The 17,391-nt window shown below is 38.6% G+C and overlaps 1 protein-coding gene across 1 annotated transcript in view; it reads left to right on the forward strand.

Moving 5' to 3' along the window:
* The first annotated feature begins 488 nt into the window (after positions 1 to 488).
* LOC111862639 (lymphocyte-specific helicase) overlaps positions 489 to 17,391 on the forward strand; it is a 39,258-nt gene continuing 22,355 nt past the window's right edge. The window contains exons 1-8 of the mRNA XM_023848156.2: positions 489 to 588; positions 741 to 877; positions 2,293 to 2,420; positions 3,901 to 4,132; positions 7,256 to 7,459; positions 13,289 to 13,471; positions 14,872 to 15,089; positions 16,374 to 16,602. Coding sequence (XP_023703924.1) covers positions 561 to 588; positions 741 to 877; positions 2,293 to 2,420; positions 3,901 to 4,132; positions 7,256 to 7,459; positions 13,289 to 13,471; positions 14,872 to 15,089; positions 16,374 to 16,602 — 1,359 coding nt within the window. The 5' untranslated portion in view covers positions 489 to 560. The remainder of the gene's footprint in view (positions 589 to 740; positions 878 to 2,292; positions 2,421 to 3,900; positions 4,133 to 7,255; positions 7,460 to 13,288; positions 13,472 to 14,871; positions 15,090 to 16,373; positions 16,603 to 17,391) is intronic.

Below are 17,391 nucleotides of genomic sequence, written 5' to 3' on the forward strand. Positions count from 1 at the left end.
CCAGTGATGTAGATAATACTCTTCATAACCACCACAATGCGAACCTCCAATTTTATAGCCTTAAATAAGAGTTTTGCACTTTTCTTTTATTTATATTTTCGCGCAACAAATTAATATCATCAGCATTAACTGGAAGTTAATATACTGCTTTCAATTAAATACAGATTGACGCATTAATTTCGCACATTAAACTGATACTTCCTGTCGCAGTCCATGCCTCTTGACGCTCTTGAATCTCCAACAGCTTGTCGCAATATCAGGTATACCAATGTCTGAGATTAGAATTGAATCGCATGTATAATTGTAATCAGCATTTAGTAAAATTAATTAAGGAAATAAACATATATATTATTGCTCCATTATATGAAATATGTTTTAGAGTTACGAATTATCACGTTTGAATTAAGCTATCGTGCACTCTGTAGTTGATTTTTTAAACATATTATTACTGAAAAGTTGGCTGTAATATTGGCGCGAAATGTGACAACTCTATTGTCTCGCTCGGAGTTATAGGTGAAGATATTATGAAAGCTTGACGTTAAGTGATAAACCTTTAAAACATGTCAGTGGTATGCAGTATGGATGAAGGTAATGATTCAGATAAGTAAAAGCAGAAAAATTATCCATTGAACAGCTACTATTGTGAATATGATTAGTGTTGAGTTTCCAGACGTTGAACTTAATTTTGGCTTTTTCAGAACCTTCAACGTAAGTATATTTTATATTTGTGTGTCTTTAAGGTGATGCGATTATAAAACTGAAGGATTATAATGGAAACCTCCCACATTCCATAATAACTCGAGAGATGGAGGAAGTGGAAGAAAAGCTTGAGAAAATGACAGCTGAAGAAGAAGAAAGACGTAGGAAGGAAATGGAAGTAAGTTTTAACCGCAATATGTGGGAACTGTGACAACACGTTAAGTCATTCGTAAGCTTCCATGGAACCATAAATTTGACTCGTACTACAGTCTTTGAGTCTTTTGTAATAACACTGCCATTAACTTTTATGGTTGTGTGAACAATATTTCAAATCTTATTCCCCCTTGCCGACGTACGTTGTTCATGTAATGTGTTCAAGTGACAGCCTCGTCCAATAGCTAGTGTCTGTTTTCAGTTGGAAAAAGTTTTAATTTTAGATTAAGGAAGTTGTGGGATGAATTTTAAGTGTTTTTTGTATGATTGCTGCAGAATGATAATCACATGTATGATGAGCTTGTCATTCAGTGTAACATATTCTGTGACAAGCACATTCACATTTTTATACAAGGTACTAATAATCTTTAAGGTTACTCATTTTGACTTTGTATGTCATCCTAATTCTTTTATTAACTTCAGCATTTTGAAAATCGGTTTTCTGAACTAAGTCAAATCTGTTTTGGCAGACCTTGCAGTTGGTGTCTTTAGGGTTGATATATTTGGGAGGGGTTTGGAAACTGTTACATAGTTCTCACATTGATCTCTATGCTGGAGTTAAAGCCATGATAGGCTGAGCAGAGAAGTGGGATACTAATCAATAGGAGCAGCCATGTTGTTAGTAAGTAGAGTTGATGAGTATTTCAGCAGCCATAAGGGTAATGTTGGCTGGTGTGAGACCTAAATAAAAGCTACCACACACCACCAGAACTCATTAACATACATTGATTAATAGTAATATAGACTTGGTGCAGACCACACAGAAAACATCTCTTCCTCTTGTTGTGTGTGTATCTGTTACCACGGGAACGTGTTTATTGTACAGTTCCCTAGCAGTGGCCATCTCTTCTGGCTCCACAGTTGGGAGTAATAGTACCAGAGACTTGTCACAGACCACACAGAAAACACCTCTTCCTATTGTTGAGTGTATATTTATTACTATGAAAACATATTTACGGTCCAGTTCTCTAGCAGCAACCATCTCTTCTGGCTCCACAATTCTGGTTATGAATAGATGTGTTGCATAGTACTCTTAAAAGCCTAGAGATGAGGCGGAAGGTAATGGGAAAGAATCAGTCTTTAAAGACAGAATTACTGTTATGAATTAACTAATTATGTTACATTCTTTGGACGTGGTTTGCCATTTCCTCTGTGACATGTGATCAAATGAGATTGTTCACACTCCAAAATCCAACCTGCAAACACAGAATGAGAAAATAGTTGCCAAGTAAAATTTTGAGATGCCCCTGGCAACAAGACTGCTATACTCTTCTGTCCATACTCCGTTTCATAGACTTGTATTTGCAGTGAGGATATTGGTACACTTTATGTGGTTTTCAGTGCTGGAAAATTCAGTTTGTATTGTTTTCTTTTCAATAGAAGGAAGAAAATGAACTGAAAGAACAGCGATATAAGCGACTGACGCATTTGTTAACCCGAAGTCAGTTCTACACAGAGTTTATGGTAAAGAAGTTGGATTCACATAAATCACAATTGACAAAGAAATCGTAAGGGCAATTTCATTTGCTATTTATAAGTAATGCTTATCTTAATTTTGAGGAACTATAAGTAAATAAGTAAAAGCGTTGCAGTAGTGACTGTTAACAGTAACTTCGGTGCCATATTTGTCTGCGTACAGTGAGTTCTAGACATCACTCCTGGTGATTGAACAGGAGAATTATCCAAGATATAATAACAGTGGTACAATTAGAGGCTGTGTGTATGCAGCTCATGTTTGTAGTAATAAAAGACATAATATTAGAGAAGAAATGTGACACTAGCCATATGAACTGGATATGCTGAAAAATTTGACTCTAACATTAGATATACCAAATGTATGAACACAGGCGCAGTTCCAGTGACCATATATAACTAAATATAGTTTCTAATTTTGTATTCATATTTTTAAAAATTTAAAATTTTAAATTTCCTTATAAACTTCAGTAAGTGTGTGTGTGAGTGAGTGAGAATGACGGCAGTTCGGTTGAAATATGTATATATGGCCTGGTGATGACAGAAAGGTTGAAATGTTTAGCCAATTTAATGACAGTACACTGTGTGCCGAAGAGCTATGTATGAACATTCAGTGTGTTACGTGGTTCAGTATATGTGATGTTGAGATGTGCTAAGCAGTAAATACCTGTATGTTCCTAGATTAGAGTATTATTTATACTATACATTGTGAGACATGGTATACTGTTGCCCTTAAATGGAATTATTTGTTTATTAACTGATAGGAGAAGGTTGAGGAGCCCTGGTTATATGAGTATCCTTACATATCAAGCATGAGCATAGTGACTGCATGTGCATTGGCCACAGTTTAATGTTAGAATAAAAAGACACCATGAAATGTAGTCAGATCATCCCCCAAATACAGAGGTTAACATTAAAAAAGTAGCACTTTTATTTTTAGCCCTTTGAATGCTATGCATGAAAAATACATCATAAACTTGATTTGTTTGGTGTAAATCTCAGAAAGAAGCAGTCCCACCACTTCCTAACAGATGTGTCTAGCTAATAGATTTGAAAGGGTTCAGACAAAGACAAATATGTAACTCTCAGGACTACTGCGTTTTTCTACTTGGTCCATTGTCCAGCACCCCAAAGAATGCCAAAGAACACAATGTTTCAGAAGCCAGATCTGTTTCCTTCCTGAAGGGAGGGGGTGGGAAACACCTACTCTGTTAGATCATTAGAAAAAGCTAACCTCAATCAGTGAACCTCACTGGTTGTCCAGTGATAGAGGTTACCTCTTTCTAGAGACCCAGCAGTAACTCTGATACATCTAGCTGTTCATAGCTTACCAGTAGTAAAAATTATGTATTATGGAAATACACAACAGAAGAAGGTTCATGCATAGAAATGATTAACTGAGAAATTCATAACATTTTCAAATTGTGGAGTGCCCCTTGCAAACTTTTGTTTTTGCATATTCCAGTTATATTGTATGATGGAAGTTAAACTGTAGTTTAATATTTGCCTTTGTAGTATCTGGCGTCCTGAAGTGGAATCATCGAGTGAAGAAGTAAATGTTGGAATAAATGGTAGCAACACTAATACACACCATCTGCATGAACGCAATGAAAACAGTTCATCACAGACTTCAGGTGGTGGGTCTTCAGTCAGAAAAGATGCCACCAGGGCAAAAGGTTCACAGAATGTTGCAAGAACTAAGCGGAAACTCGACACATACAACATTGCAGACATAATAGACTCTGAGGTATGATATAACTACAGTAAACCCCTTGTTATAACAGACAGGGTGTCCATTATCACTAATGTCTGCTATAACCGAGCGAAGGGGTATTCACAGAAGTACACCGTAGGATACATAGCCAATACATACTGTGACATGTTGCGCAGCGGAGGACTCCTACCTCCCCAGCAGTACATGGCGGCAACGTAGCTCTCTCATTACTATGGTAATGGGCGAGTCATCACCCCACCACTCTCCCCATGGTGACGTAACACGCAACGCGTGGTGACGTAACGCGGCGCGAGTAAACAGCGTTGCTAGGCTATACGCAAACACGGCGACGTGTCACTGGTTCCTACTGTGACAAATTAATTGTAGCCAAGATTTGTAGGTTGTTAAGTAAACCAATTAACGATCTCTACGGCGTATTCAGTAATGAAACACGTTACAATACAATAAACATAAGATATACAGTGTGATTACATAAAGATATTTATATTGGGATTCTTTTTTATTTTAAATAGTTTTCTAACTACAGAACATTTGTAGTGCCTACCAGCATCTCTAAAAATTCACAAATGTACACAGCCAGATTTTGTCTGTTATATCGGGATCCACTATAACGGGTTTACTGTGCCATGAAAACAATGTCAGGAAAAACCTCGACATATGAAGGGTACTTTGAATGTGATTGTTGCTGTTATCATCATTGTTGTGGCGGTGGCAGAGGTGGGAGCTGTGGTATATATGCATATGCACATGTGCCTGATTCTTAACATATTGTCATGTGTTGAGTATGTAACGTGACAAATAACTTCACGCTGTCTTGGATATAGTGAATTTATTCCATATTTGCTCTTACAATTACACAATTCGCAGTTTCACAACTACTGCCATCTGCAGTATCACAATTACTTCTCCTGCTGGAGTCCCTGTCATGCACTTGATACAACTCAACTCGGCGACTGGACTTCAATTCATACTGGACACTGAATACTAGTAACTCTCTCTCCAGTCACTCAGTACTCACTACTACTGAATAGTGTTCGCTGCTCCTTATTTAGGCTCAGCACGGACAACATAGAGAACACACCGCTGCTCGGCAACAGATATCAGGTATTGTTGTCAGGTGTTTCTACCTACGCATTGCCTAGCAATAGTTGCTGCATGGACTCGCCTGTTGCGTGACGTCACAGCCTAGTGGGGAGGGGTGTTTACCGAGTGTTGCGTAATGATGGAAGGAGTGGGGGTATGTGACATCACTCGCGAGAACGCAGAGTTCACATGACCCCTACTTCCTGTTACACCATCCACGTCACACTATTAATGGATTATGTTCTCAGGCTACATTCTTAAGGCAAGTTGTTCTTAAACCAAAATATACTTTCTCCCCATAAGAAATTATATCGTCTGTGACTATAGACAGGGTTGGATTCGTGAATAGATTTACTGACCCCTTATACACATGACTCGTAACTACAAGTAATTATAACACTATCACTAATCCACACAATTTAGTAATCACTAGAGCATGCGTTAATGTTCTCAGTTTGCTTTCGTTAGTCACTTCCTGGTAATGTATCTTAAAAATGGAAGTTCTTCAGCTTTTGTGCTTGCTTCATTACTGTCCGGCAGATATCCCACAACTTAACTGACTTTGTCCCATGCTTTATAATATCTCAGCATGGACCATGCAGAAACACCCCATTTCCATTGTTACCATCCAACTGTTGCATTGTTAAGAATCTGCTGCCTAACAGTGGGAACGCATTTACTGAGCCGTTGCCCAGAAATGGGTCTGGTGTATTTGTCCATCTCGTGGTCATTACATAGCAGCAGCTCTACATGCCGCAATATAACCAGCAGTAGTTGAGAACCTGAGCTTATGAACAAAGCCCATTTAACCTATAATATTGTGTGTAGTTGCCTTATAAATGAATATTAAAGGGCACATTGCACATCTACAGACACATAATTAAGAGTAAACAAAACGAGTAAGAATAAAACTGAACAGCTTTAATGTTTGTATGTCAAGGACCAGGTGTATGTAAAATACACGTATCATCAATGTCCTTTCCATTACTAGGCCTGCTGAGACATGCTACAGGTATTACAGAATATAATCCATCATCTTAGAGTTCTTCCCACACTTCCTCTTTTCCAGTGCAAGAAAGGATGGTAATGGTGAAGAAGAAGGTGAAATGTTTCATACAGACTCTGCAGGAGATCTCACTTGTGGATTATTTCTTATTCTTTCTCATTCAGTAAAACTAAATATTCTCACAAATGCTACTGTTGAAATAATATGGCCACCACCTCCTTAGTACCAGAAGATTTAAAATCCCATCCCTGAAGTAAAGTGGCCAGGGATGAGGCTGACCACTCAGCTCAAACTAGTGCTGAGGTTAAGAAAATCTGGACCGATACATCCACTCCCCCACATGTCTTCATGGCATAGTGCTTAGTTAGGTAAGCACAGGGGTAAATTTCCCTTACCTGGAAAATAAGTTGCAACCACGAAATGAAAGTCTGGCTGCCAGTACCTGGAGACTTAAAATCCACTGTTCCTTGATAATATAAGGGAATGACATAATATGAATGGGAAATATGAAAAGCATGCTGTTTGCTTCTCAAAATGTTGAAATTTACCTTCATTAGCAATATCTTTTCCTTCCTTTATTTATTTATCTTCCCCCCCTGGTGTTGTAAGCTGCTGTGATTGTGAAACGTTCGACTTTATGCGTACTGTGCATTATAGGATATAAGTGTATGTATTTTAAATCAAAACACCTATTGTGATGGTAGTTTCCAGTTTGTAATGATGTTACCTCTGAAGATGGCCCGTAAGGACCGAAACATATAAGGGAGATAAGTTTTAACGCAGTGAAAACTTATATGTCACATTGGACGGGGTGGTTTGTATTTATAATTGTTAGTATGACGGACCAGAATGAAACAAATCAAATATATTACCAGACTTCACAATGTTGCATTCCAGAAGAAAGTAATATTCATAAACACCACAGTGATAACCTTAAATCAAGCCTCTTTTTCTCTCATCACCCATGCATGAAAGATTATAGAAAGTTCTGGTGGGGGTGGAATCAGCTCAGAGGACACTTATGCCTGTATTCAATTATTTGACAGACCATCAGTGGGATTGGTAAGAAGGCAAGATTGGATGCTGCAGCAAAATTGTTGCCACCAGAGAAGGAGAACCGCAAGCAACAAGAACAGGTTGCAGGGACCAGAGAAACAGCGTATGGATTTGTGGTGTCTGAACGCCAGCCTCTCCTGTTTGAGGGAGGAGCCTTAAGACCATATCAGCTTGATGGACTAGACTGGCTCAAGGTACTGTGTGCATATAAGTCATACTTTTTACTGGAGATTTTCTATTTGAAAGTATGACATGATCTACACGCAGACCAGTATATGAGGTCTGAGATTCTGATGGCAATGACTATCAAGACAGGATATTGCTCTCTTCTGGGGTGTGATGTCACGTCATCCAGTGGAAAATTACTAGTGTTTTGGGAGTAACCTGATCTCTTCATCTCATAGCAGGTCTCTGGAACATTAGTAATTTTTTACAAGACTGCATTGAGTCATGTCCCAGTATTTATTTATTTATTCACTTCACATCCATGGATCATTATACATGACATAGGACAAGTCAAAACACTCTATAATCCAATACAACGATACAATAAGACAATACAATGATACAATAATAGAATAATAAGAAGAACAATATAATTTTATACTAATATAATAATTAAATGATGAGCACTATATTTATCAGTCACAACACATCAAATTTGAGAATAGATTAACAACATGTTTCGGCTATTTAGCCTATTTAACCTATTTGGCAGGGGAAACCGAAGTACTCAGAGGAAACCTGCCCCAGGGCCAGTTTGTTATCACAAATCCCACTTGTTCAAATCACAGTGGTGGGAAGCCAGTGACTAATCACTTAAGCTCTGGCGCAGCCTATAAATTGATGTTGGAGAGTATGGTCATCTGTCGTTATCCGAGTAGTTCCAGCCAACACCTCCTGCTATCCTGTTCTCTGCAAGAGTAAAAAACAAAACAGAGCAGAAGGTATTCCCACATATATTTTACTGTAAAGATAAGTCATTTATTCATTAAGTATATGATAACTAGTAATTATGATTTGATTTATCCCCAACCACGAAAAAGTTTTCTACCCTGTAAAAACAATGATCCAGCAAGAATGTTTTCAGAGTCTTTTTGAATTTATGTAGTACTGGTATCTCTTTAATATATTGTGGTAACTGATTAAACATCTGACATCCTATATTACTAAAGTTGTTTTTGCATAAACTTGTATTACATATTACTGTATATATGTTATCCTTTCTCCTTGTATTGTATGAGTGTATTTCGGAATTGATTGAGTAAGCACTTAAATTTGCCTTTATATAACCTTCATAATCACTGCCATTAGGGCGTCATGTCATGCACTGGGATTACAGTGTTCTGAGAGATGATACTGTGTATTGTGGTAGAGAGGTACTATAATTTCTGTACATACATCTTCAGTTTTCATGCAGAAGAAGCTTATGCTCTGAAGATGGAGAGAGCCACTGCTTCTGAAACATTGGTATCTCTATATCAGACTGCACAGGATCATGTTGCAGATGGTAAAAAGGTAAAGCTAACCCTGTAACAGGCTGTGGAGACCCATGGGGTTGTGAGACATTGAGGGTCCCACATTTTCTAGACATTTGGCTTACAGATGGCTGTAAGGTTCTCAGCTTTACACACTGAGCATTCTTTACCCCCAGGAAGAGTCCTGATACTCATTTCTGTTAGAGGCTTAGTCAACCCCAGGGTCATAGTGAGGTTGGAAGGATTAAGCCAATTGAAAAATAAAATGCCACATCAGGAATTGAACCTGCAACCTTCTGGCTTGTAGCATAGTGCCTCAACCAACTACGCTACCACATGCCCCCATGTTCCAGATGGTTGTAATATTAATTATACACAGATTGAACTATTCTGAATGAGTATGCTGGAAAGACGACTTATGCCCTTTTCCAGTTGACCATTATATTACCCACTAGCCTGTAGTATCACACGCATTGTGTAAACAGTTGCAAAAATAGAGAAGTCAGATGCATTTCATTGGAATGAAAATTTGAAGAAGTGTTAATATAATTTAGAGCTCTATATTCTCAATTTTCCCACATTCAGCAGCCTCAAGAATGTTCAGATTTAAGTGCTTTCCTTCAGCTGATAGCACTGTAAGCCATTCATGTTGGGATTCAAGGCCCTGGGGTGTGTTTTAGTGGAAATGGTTATGTACTAGAAGGAAGAAAAGGTAAAAATCTCTTCAGAACAAGTATATTTTATAACTGAAACATGCTTTCACATCATTTTGACAATTTCAGTATGTCTACTAAAGTTAAGGCACAATAGGTCACTGTGGTCGCGGTGCAAGGGCCAAGAAGGCCCACCCCTTGTACATTCATTCATTCATTCATTCATGTCTATTAAAGACTGCTGAAACTTGCCTGAACAGGAAGGAAACTTACCTAGAGAATTCAGGGAGCCACAGGTTTTGAAATTAAAAAAGTTTAGTCATCAACATGACAGTACCTCAACCACAGTGTGGCAAGATAATTATGACATGGTTCTAGCCACATTTTAAATAATGTAATTGATGATAGATATATACAGTTTATGCCAAAAATGCAGTACTGAAACTCGCGCATCTCAAACATGCATGTGCATTTGTCAATGGGGTATATCTCCAGCCACACGTGTTCCCAGTAGTGAAAAGGAAGTTGTGTTGTGCAGTTGTTGGAAATTGGTCTCTCGACAGAGGAAAAAGTGTTCATAGTTGAATCTTATTTCTGCTCATATGGAAGTGGTCCTGAAAGGGGACCGAGTTTGAGAAAGGTGACAGAACAATTCTAAAAGAGATTTAATAAGACGGCACCAAGTAACACAGTTATGCTGTCTATTGTTACGAAATCGCCATTCTGGTAGTGTACTGTGTCAACGAAAAGGGAGGTCTGGTCGACCAGTAACTGTTTTGACAAAAGAGAATCACGCACGTGTTCTTCGGCAGGTGCTGCATTCTCCCCAACGAAGTCTATGATGAACGGCCTTGAAACTGAATGTCAGTGATACATCTGTTCGCCGATTCTTTAAGGACATAGGTGGAATTCTATACCAGATACAGGTTGGACAGTGCTTGACAGGGTCAGATATGCAAGCCAGGATGGTGTATTGTGTAGCATTTTTGGCCATGGTGTACGAGGATCCAGATTTCTTGAGGAATGTGTGGTTCTCCGACGAAAGTCACATTCACTTGGATGGCTACATCAGTCGCCAGAACTCGCTTCCTTGGTTTTGAGCTGCCAGATGTTATCGTCCAGAAACCGCTACACAGTACACGTGTAGGACGGGGCAACCAGCCTTACCGCTCGAGAATCTCTAGCCATGCTGCAGGAAAACTTTCCAGCATGAATCATTTCATGTGGTACTGACTTCCCATACCGCTTCCATTCCCCCGATGTTACACCACCTGATGCCTACTTATGGGGAATGTTAGAGGAGAGTGTGTTCAACTGTGAAGATCCGCCAAGAACTGTACCCCTGATCTTACACCACCTGATGCCTACTTGTGGGGAATGTTAGAGGAGAGTGTGTTCAACTGGGAAGATCTGCCAAGAACTGTGCCTGCATTACGCGAGCAAATCATCTCGTTTTGCAGGAGTCTGCAGCAACCTTTGTTCCAGGATATGATTGAGAAGCTGCATGAACGATATGAACACTGTCTACAGTGAGGTGGTGCACACTTGGAAAACTTATGTTATGCATACCATGGTAAATCAACACACTAATAGTGTGTATGTTAATTTCTTTCAGGAGAAATAAACTTCACAGATGACAACAAGGTAATATTGTTTGTCTTTTCATTTCAATGCTGTATATTTTGGCACATACTGTATGAGAAAATTGGCAGAGATGGCCAGGAAGTGATATGGTTTTCCTGTTGCCTGTGTTTAACTACACAGAACTTACCTTGACATCATGACTTCTCAGCTTGTGGTTTATGTTGAGAATGTTTTCTTGTTGGGTGAAAATAAAAATGATGTGTGGGTTCTTAATGTAGTTTTGTCATTACTCCGATGACAACCCACTTCTTCGGAACAGTTTGTTGGTCCTGAAAAGGACCGTGGTTGCTGAGATGCTTGATCGGAGAGGTAGCACGGCGCGCGCCGGTAAGGAGAGGTTGCGGTGAGTGGCCTGGCCGCAGTGCAGCCGTGGCTGGAGGTTGCTTGGTTGCCGTGCGGCAGCGTGAGTTGGAGGTTGCTTGATCGCAGCGCGGCGGATGCTGGTGAAAGGCTAGTCGTTGAGCGCGGTCGCTGGAGCGGAGAGGCGGTAGCTACGCCAGTCGCCCAGTGTGTCGGGTATGACTACCGGCGAGTCCATGCGGCCTAGTCGCCCAGTGAGTCGGGTGCGACCGGCAGACAGCCGTGGCAGTCATGCCTGGTACAGTGAAGCGCCGATGCCTCCGTAGACCGAGCGCTGGCGACAAAGCCTGCTGGCTGATGTTGCTTGAGTGTGGCTTGATCGTAGACTGGAGTCAAACTGAATGACTCGGCATTGGAGCCACTTATTTTTATACACTGCTCGGTGGGCGGAGCGAAACTTGAAATTGAGGAGGAAGAATTGATTGGCTAGCACGCGTAATGTTGTAGATGCGGGCTAGCAGCAAGCGCAGTATAAATGCGAATGTTTGAAGCAATCTGATTGGTTAGCGCGCGTGATGGTGAAAAGTGAGCATTGCAGAAATGCGTGATAATGTGGGATGTTCCCACAGATGTTAATAAAACACCAGAAATTTTGTTAGATGCTAGTGTGAATGTTGGTTGAGATATAAAATCAGAGAAAGTTAATATTTATTTATGTTTTTGACATTAAAATGCATGACAAAATCATCATATAAAAAGTAAGTGCAAATATGTTGCACATGCCTTCTCATATACAGTAGACTTTGATTATGTTACTGTGGAAACAAAATATATTGATATTTGGTAGGTTAGGGTTGGTTTTGGATTAAACTTACTAGGTCATTTATGCTTTGCATACCAATTCTGTCTGGTTTCAGTCTGGATGAGTCTCCATAAATTACTGAAATTTAATAAGAATTTGCAGCTGTTTTTGAGAAAGTCATGTTTGGAACAGGGGCTTATTTGGAGGGCCTTAATTTTTGGAGCTAGACTGTTCATGTTCCGCAGGTACCGATCTGTGATAGACAAACTCTTAAATACCAGAAATGAATAAAATTGGACCAAACATCTAGGCCCTAGCGAAGGACACATATGTACATACATGTGAACAGGCAGGCAGGCAGGCAGCATTCCAAAAACTACTTTTCTTTTTTATTGTTTTTGTTTTCTTGGATTATGGGTATGATTTGCTTGGCTTCTATTACTTTCAGTTTTATTTCCAGCTGATCATTTTTTTCTCTGCCCACCTTTCCACCAGCTTCTGATGGTTTCTTTCTTGGCCTACTCTTTGACCCTGAAGATTGATTCTGTATATTCTTCTGAAATATCAGACTGTATCCAGACTACGCAGCACATTAATCCTTTGCTAATCCGGATGTTGGATAAAACCAGATCAGCATATGAAAAATGTAAAAGTCTGTTCACAGTTGAATACACAGATTAAAAGACATGGGATTTAGGAGCAAGAGTGCTTTCAGACTGTGTTGAGGGCAGCTGGAGAGACTGAAACCACACAAGAAAATATCCAAGACTGCCTTGAGCTTCATGAAGGAGATCCTTGTTTTCAATTTGTGGCAGAGGAAGAAATTGCTGCAGATGTTAATAAGAATTCTGCTATGGAAGAAGAATCAGATTATGAACTGAATGAACTACAAGACTCTATTCCATTTATATGTTTTCTAAGTTTTTTGTGCATGTCTTTTAAGGCTATCTTTTGCTTAATTAATCTGGATGTCCTCCCCAACCTTTTAATCTGGATTAGTGAGGATTTACTGTATTCTTCATAACCTCCAAAAGAAGTCAGTCACTTGGGCATTTTACTGTTAGAATGAAACAAAAGTACCAAGTCTGTAAAACTTGTGCTATCTGGCCATGTTACATTAAGCTGTGCTTATTCATGATGTTTCAGTTGCTGTACGAGAATGGTGTTAATGGGATCCTGGCAGATGAAATGGGACTTGGAAAGACACTTCAAGTTATTGCGCTTTTCTGTCACTTAATTGAAATGCATGTAACAGGACCATTTCTTGTTGTTGCTCCTCTTTCCACACTCCCTAACTGGATGTTGGAGTTTGAAAGATTTGCTCCTCAGGTATGCCACCTGTTTCATAGAAGTGACTCAGACTGGAAGAGATAGCCTCATGACATGGCCATTAACTGTGACGATACTGAATAGCCAGTCACTTGGCAGCCAGCAAGGGGCATTCTTCTACGTTGGTGTATGGGCAGAAGGGTTAAATAACCCATGAATTTCCTTAGACACTTTTACAAATATATGCTATCATATGGAGTGCTTTAAGTGATAAATATGTCTTGGCATTCTTTTAAAAGTAGAAATGACTAATGCTGCAGCATCATACTCTCAGTTTGCTTCCCCCATTATTAGATAACAGCAGATAAGTAATGATAGGAGAAAGAAATTCATTTGAATGTACTACAGTCATGACGGTTTAACATATTGACTGCTAGTCCGGTCATCATGTGGGTTGAAGCATGCTGTGTCCCACTGCTGATGCCATCTAGTGACAAAACTGTTTGTACTATGTTTGTAAATGCAATTTTCTTCAGCAGATGACACTCAAATACAAGTGAACATTATGTGTAGCATTGGCTGGATGGGCATTGCCTAGGTCTTTTTTTGTATTTGCAACTTCTTTCCTACAATAAAAAAATATATGTAGAATTTTTGAAGATTGAAAGAGTAAAACATGATTCTTGCTTGTTCTGGATTTGTTCTCTCCATTTGTGTTTCTAATGTAATATATTTAAAATCCAGTTTTGATGGGAAAATGGGTGGCGTAGCAGGTAAAGTGACAGTACAGAGCATGGTAATAAATGAGCTAACAGAAGTAACAGTTTGTTAATTAATTATTACTGCTGAGTGTAGGTGATTTTTATGGGATTTTCTGCCTCATTAGACACTGTATAGCAGTATTTATGGTTATGTACACTTACATTTGTATGTGCAAATGTTCACTTGGATGTTCAAACATATAAATTTGGAGAAATAACATTGGCATTTGCTGGGTTCCCTCTGTACACATTTATCTGATTCCAAGATTCTAACTTTTGGGCATTGTGCCTCAATATATACTTAAATGAATACCCTTAAAGTAAATGAAAGAAAATTCTTAGCATCCACAAACATATTAAATATGATGAGAGAAAACTGCTTGTCTTTCATTCTAATTTTTATTTAGGGATTATTATTATTATTATTTTTATTTTGATAATTTGCATTTTATTTAGGATGTCCCAGTCTCAGATCTTTGCCCAAGGATTGTCTTTCCTGAGAGGCTTTTGTGTGTTCTCTTTGTCCCTTCACGCAAATGCTGGGATAGTAAGTCAAATCTTGCCATGACTGCTTCCGTCCATATCGTACAATTAGACATTATGTAATCTGTACTGCTGATAGCATGATCAAGTACACCATGTGTAATTAGAGCACAATAAAACCTTATTCTCATTCTCAATCTGATGTTTTGTTATCAGGTACATGTTCTCCTATTCCATGGGAGTGAAAACCAACGCTCTGAAATGTACCCTCTCCTCTGTAAAAAGAATGAAGTAAATGGAATAGCTGTATGCCCTGTTGTTTTGACATCATTTGAAATTCCGCTGAGAGAAAAGATACTGCAGAGGATCAAGTGGAGCTATGTTGTTGTGGATGAGGGACAGCGGCTCAAGAACTACAAGAGTATGCTGTCAAGGTATCATAAAACCCTGTATAATGCTAAGAAGACTTCTGCCTGTGTGTAGATTATGTAATAATGCTTATCATATATAAGTATGTGTCACAGACCTTCATATTTATGTGTGTATTTTACACAAAATTCATAACATTAGCACATAATAGGAAGGCTGTGTCTGTCTGTCTGTCTGCATATTTTGTCTCCAAGCTTACTTTATAGATTTTTATTAATTTTATTGGACCACCACACTAAGTGTTGGTGGGAAAATTTTGTATTTGTTGTTGTATTTGTATTTGTTTTGATTTTGTTACAGTGGATTGGTTCAGAAATCACAACCAAAAATTTGATTGAAAATCAAAAATAACTGATAGGATTTTACATATGTTTCTCTTCACTTCTTAAAGAAAAGTATTGAGTATGTGTAATCCAGATTTTGGCAATGCGTGTGCAGTGCTGGTGCTTACATGAAAATATGAGTGAAAATGATGGAATTCAATCTTCAAAATAGTGGAAGGATCACATCAGTACAACATTTGTTTTGCAAGATACAGCCATTTGAAAATACAGTTGCTTGTCAGTTGTCATATATGTGTAACTTTTTCTTAAAAGATTTCAAAATTTCTAAAATATATCAGAAAACTTTTGTTCAAGTTCGCTGGCAAGTGGCGGTTGCTTGATCGGTATAGTTCACTTGTGAACTAAAACCATGTAGTTTGTTTTGTTGTTTGTTCTGTTCAAGTATACTGTATATGTTGATCTGTAAGTAAAGTACATGTAAATGTTTATTTTGGGTTTTTTTTAATCAATGGATTGGAACACTATATTGAATAAAATATTAACTTGAGGATATTTAACAGTGAAGTTAGTGCCTGTAAGAAGAAGGAAGTTGAGCATTAAATGTGGAATAACTTTAAATTGAAGAACAGTGACTGGTGGTTCCACAATATTTTGACTTTCATATGGTAAAATTTCTTATGGATATATGTAGCCATTTGTACTGCCCATGGCCATCAACTTGTGGACTTGGCTGAGGAATATCTAATAATTTTGTCCCTCAAGTTGAATGATAATTGTGATTGGTTTAATTTGCTTGTATTTTCCCACATTTATATTCACATATGATTAAAAAATATGAATGAACATTGGTTCAAGCAGATGTATTTTGATACATATGAATACAAACACAGTTACTGTAAAGCTGTAGGTTTTACCGTATACCTTTTGTGAAATAATATTTCCGTGATTGTTAAATTTTTCTCCTTTACAACATTGAATAAGGGCTGTGATTTTTCGCTTGTGCAGGGAGCTGAAGATGTATCACACTGGGAACCGACTGCTGTTGACAGGCACTCCACTTCAGAATAATCTATCTGAACTGTGGTCATTACTTAATTTCTTGCTGCCAGAAATCTTTGATGATCTGGCAGTGTTCGAGGCGTGGTTTGATGTCTCAGAATTGCAGCAGTCTGACAGCAGTGAGAAGATCATTATGCAGGAAGAGCAGAAGAATGTTTTGTCAATAATGCACCAGGTAGGTGAATCAGATCACACGTACCATAACATCTGTTAGAAGTACAACCAGTAACCCACTGTTAACTGATGCTGCCTCCAGGATGTGTTCAGTCCGTATGTCCAAACAGCCATGGGATGTCTCCGAGATGTTATGAAGTTCACTCTTAGATTGTGCTAGTACTCTGTCTTTCCATCCACAGATGGTAGCCTGATGCTGTTTTGCCATGTCCCTTTATGTGCGTATGTGCACATGCTTGCACATTTGTGCAAGTTGGGTGGCCACAGAATGCATTTCATTCAGTGATACACACCAACAAAAGTATAACAATAAGACAACATTATGACAGCAGGGACTTGCTACTATTAAATGTAGCTGCAAGAGCAGGCAGGTGTCATTTGAGGGTTAAGAACAGTAGTACTTTTGTCCCAAGAGACAGTAGATATTAGATGTGTAAAATGTATGATGGTCTATGCTAGGAATAATTGTGGATCATCCACATCTTGATCCCCCCTCCCTCAAATATTAACCATAACCTTAATGTTCTACTGTATTTCAGGCTTGTTTGCATATCAGATTACACTGATCCTGAATACTGTAGGCAGAGTGAAAAAGTTGGTGGTAGTGGTGTTGTAATCAATGCTGTAGGGAAAATCAGGGCCAGGTGTTACACTTAGCATGAATTTTGAGATAATTATCATGAATACTTCATGCCTTTAATTATGCAATAGATAGAATCTGATCTGATCCACAATGCAGTCCACAGTCCCATGCATTATTGGACCCACAATGCAGTCAGCAGTCCCAGAA

The sequence above is a fragment of the Cryptotermes secundus genome, unplaced genomic scaffold (assembly GCF_002891405.2).
Source record: "Cryptotermes secundus unplaced genomic scaffold, Csec_1.0 scaffold5, whole genome shotgun sequence".
In the NCBI taxonomy this organism is placed as follows: domain Eukaryota; kingdom Metazoa; phylum Arthropoda; class Insecta; order Blattodea; family Kalotermitidae; genus Cryptotermes; species Cryptotermes secundus.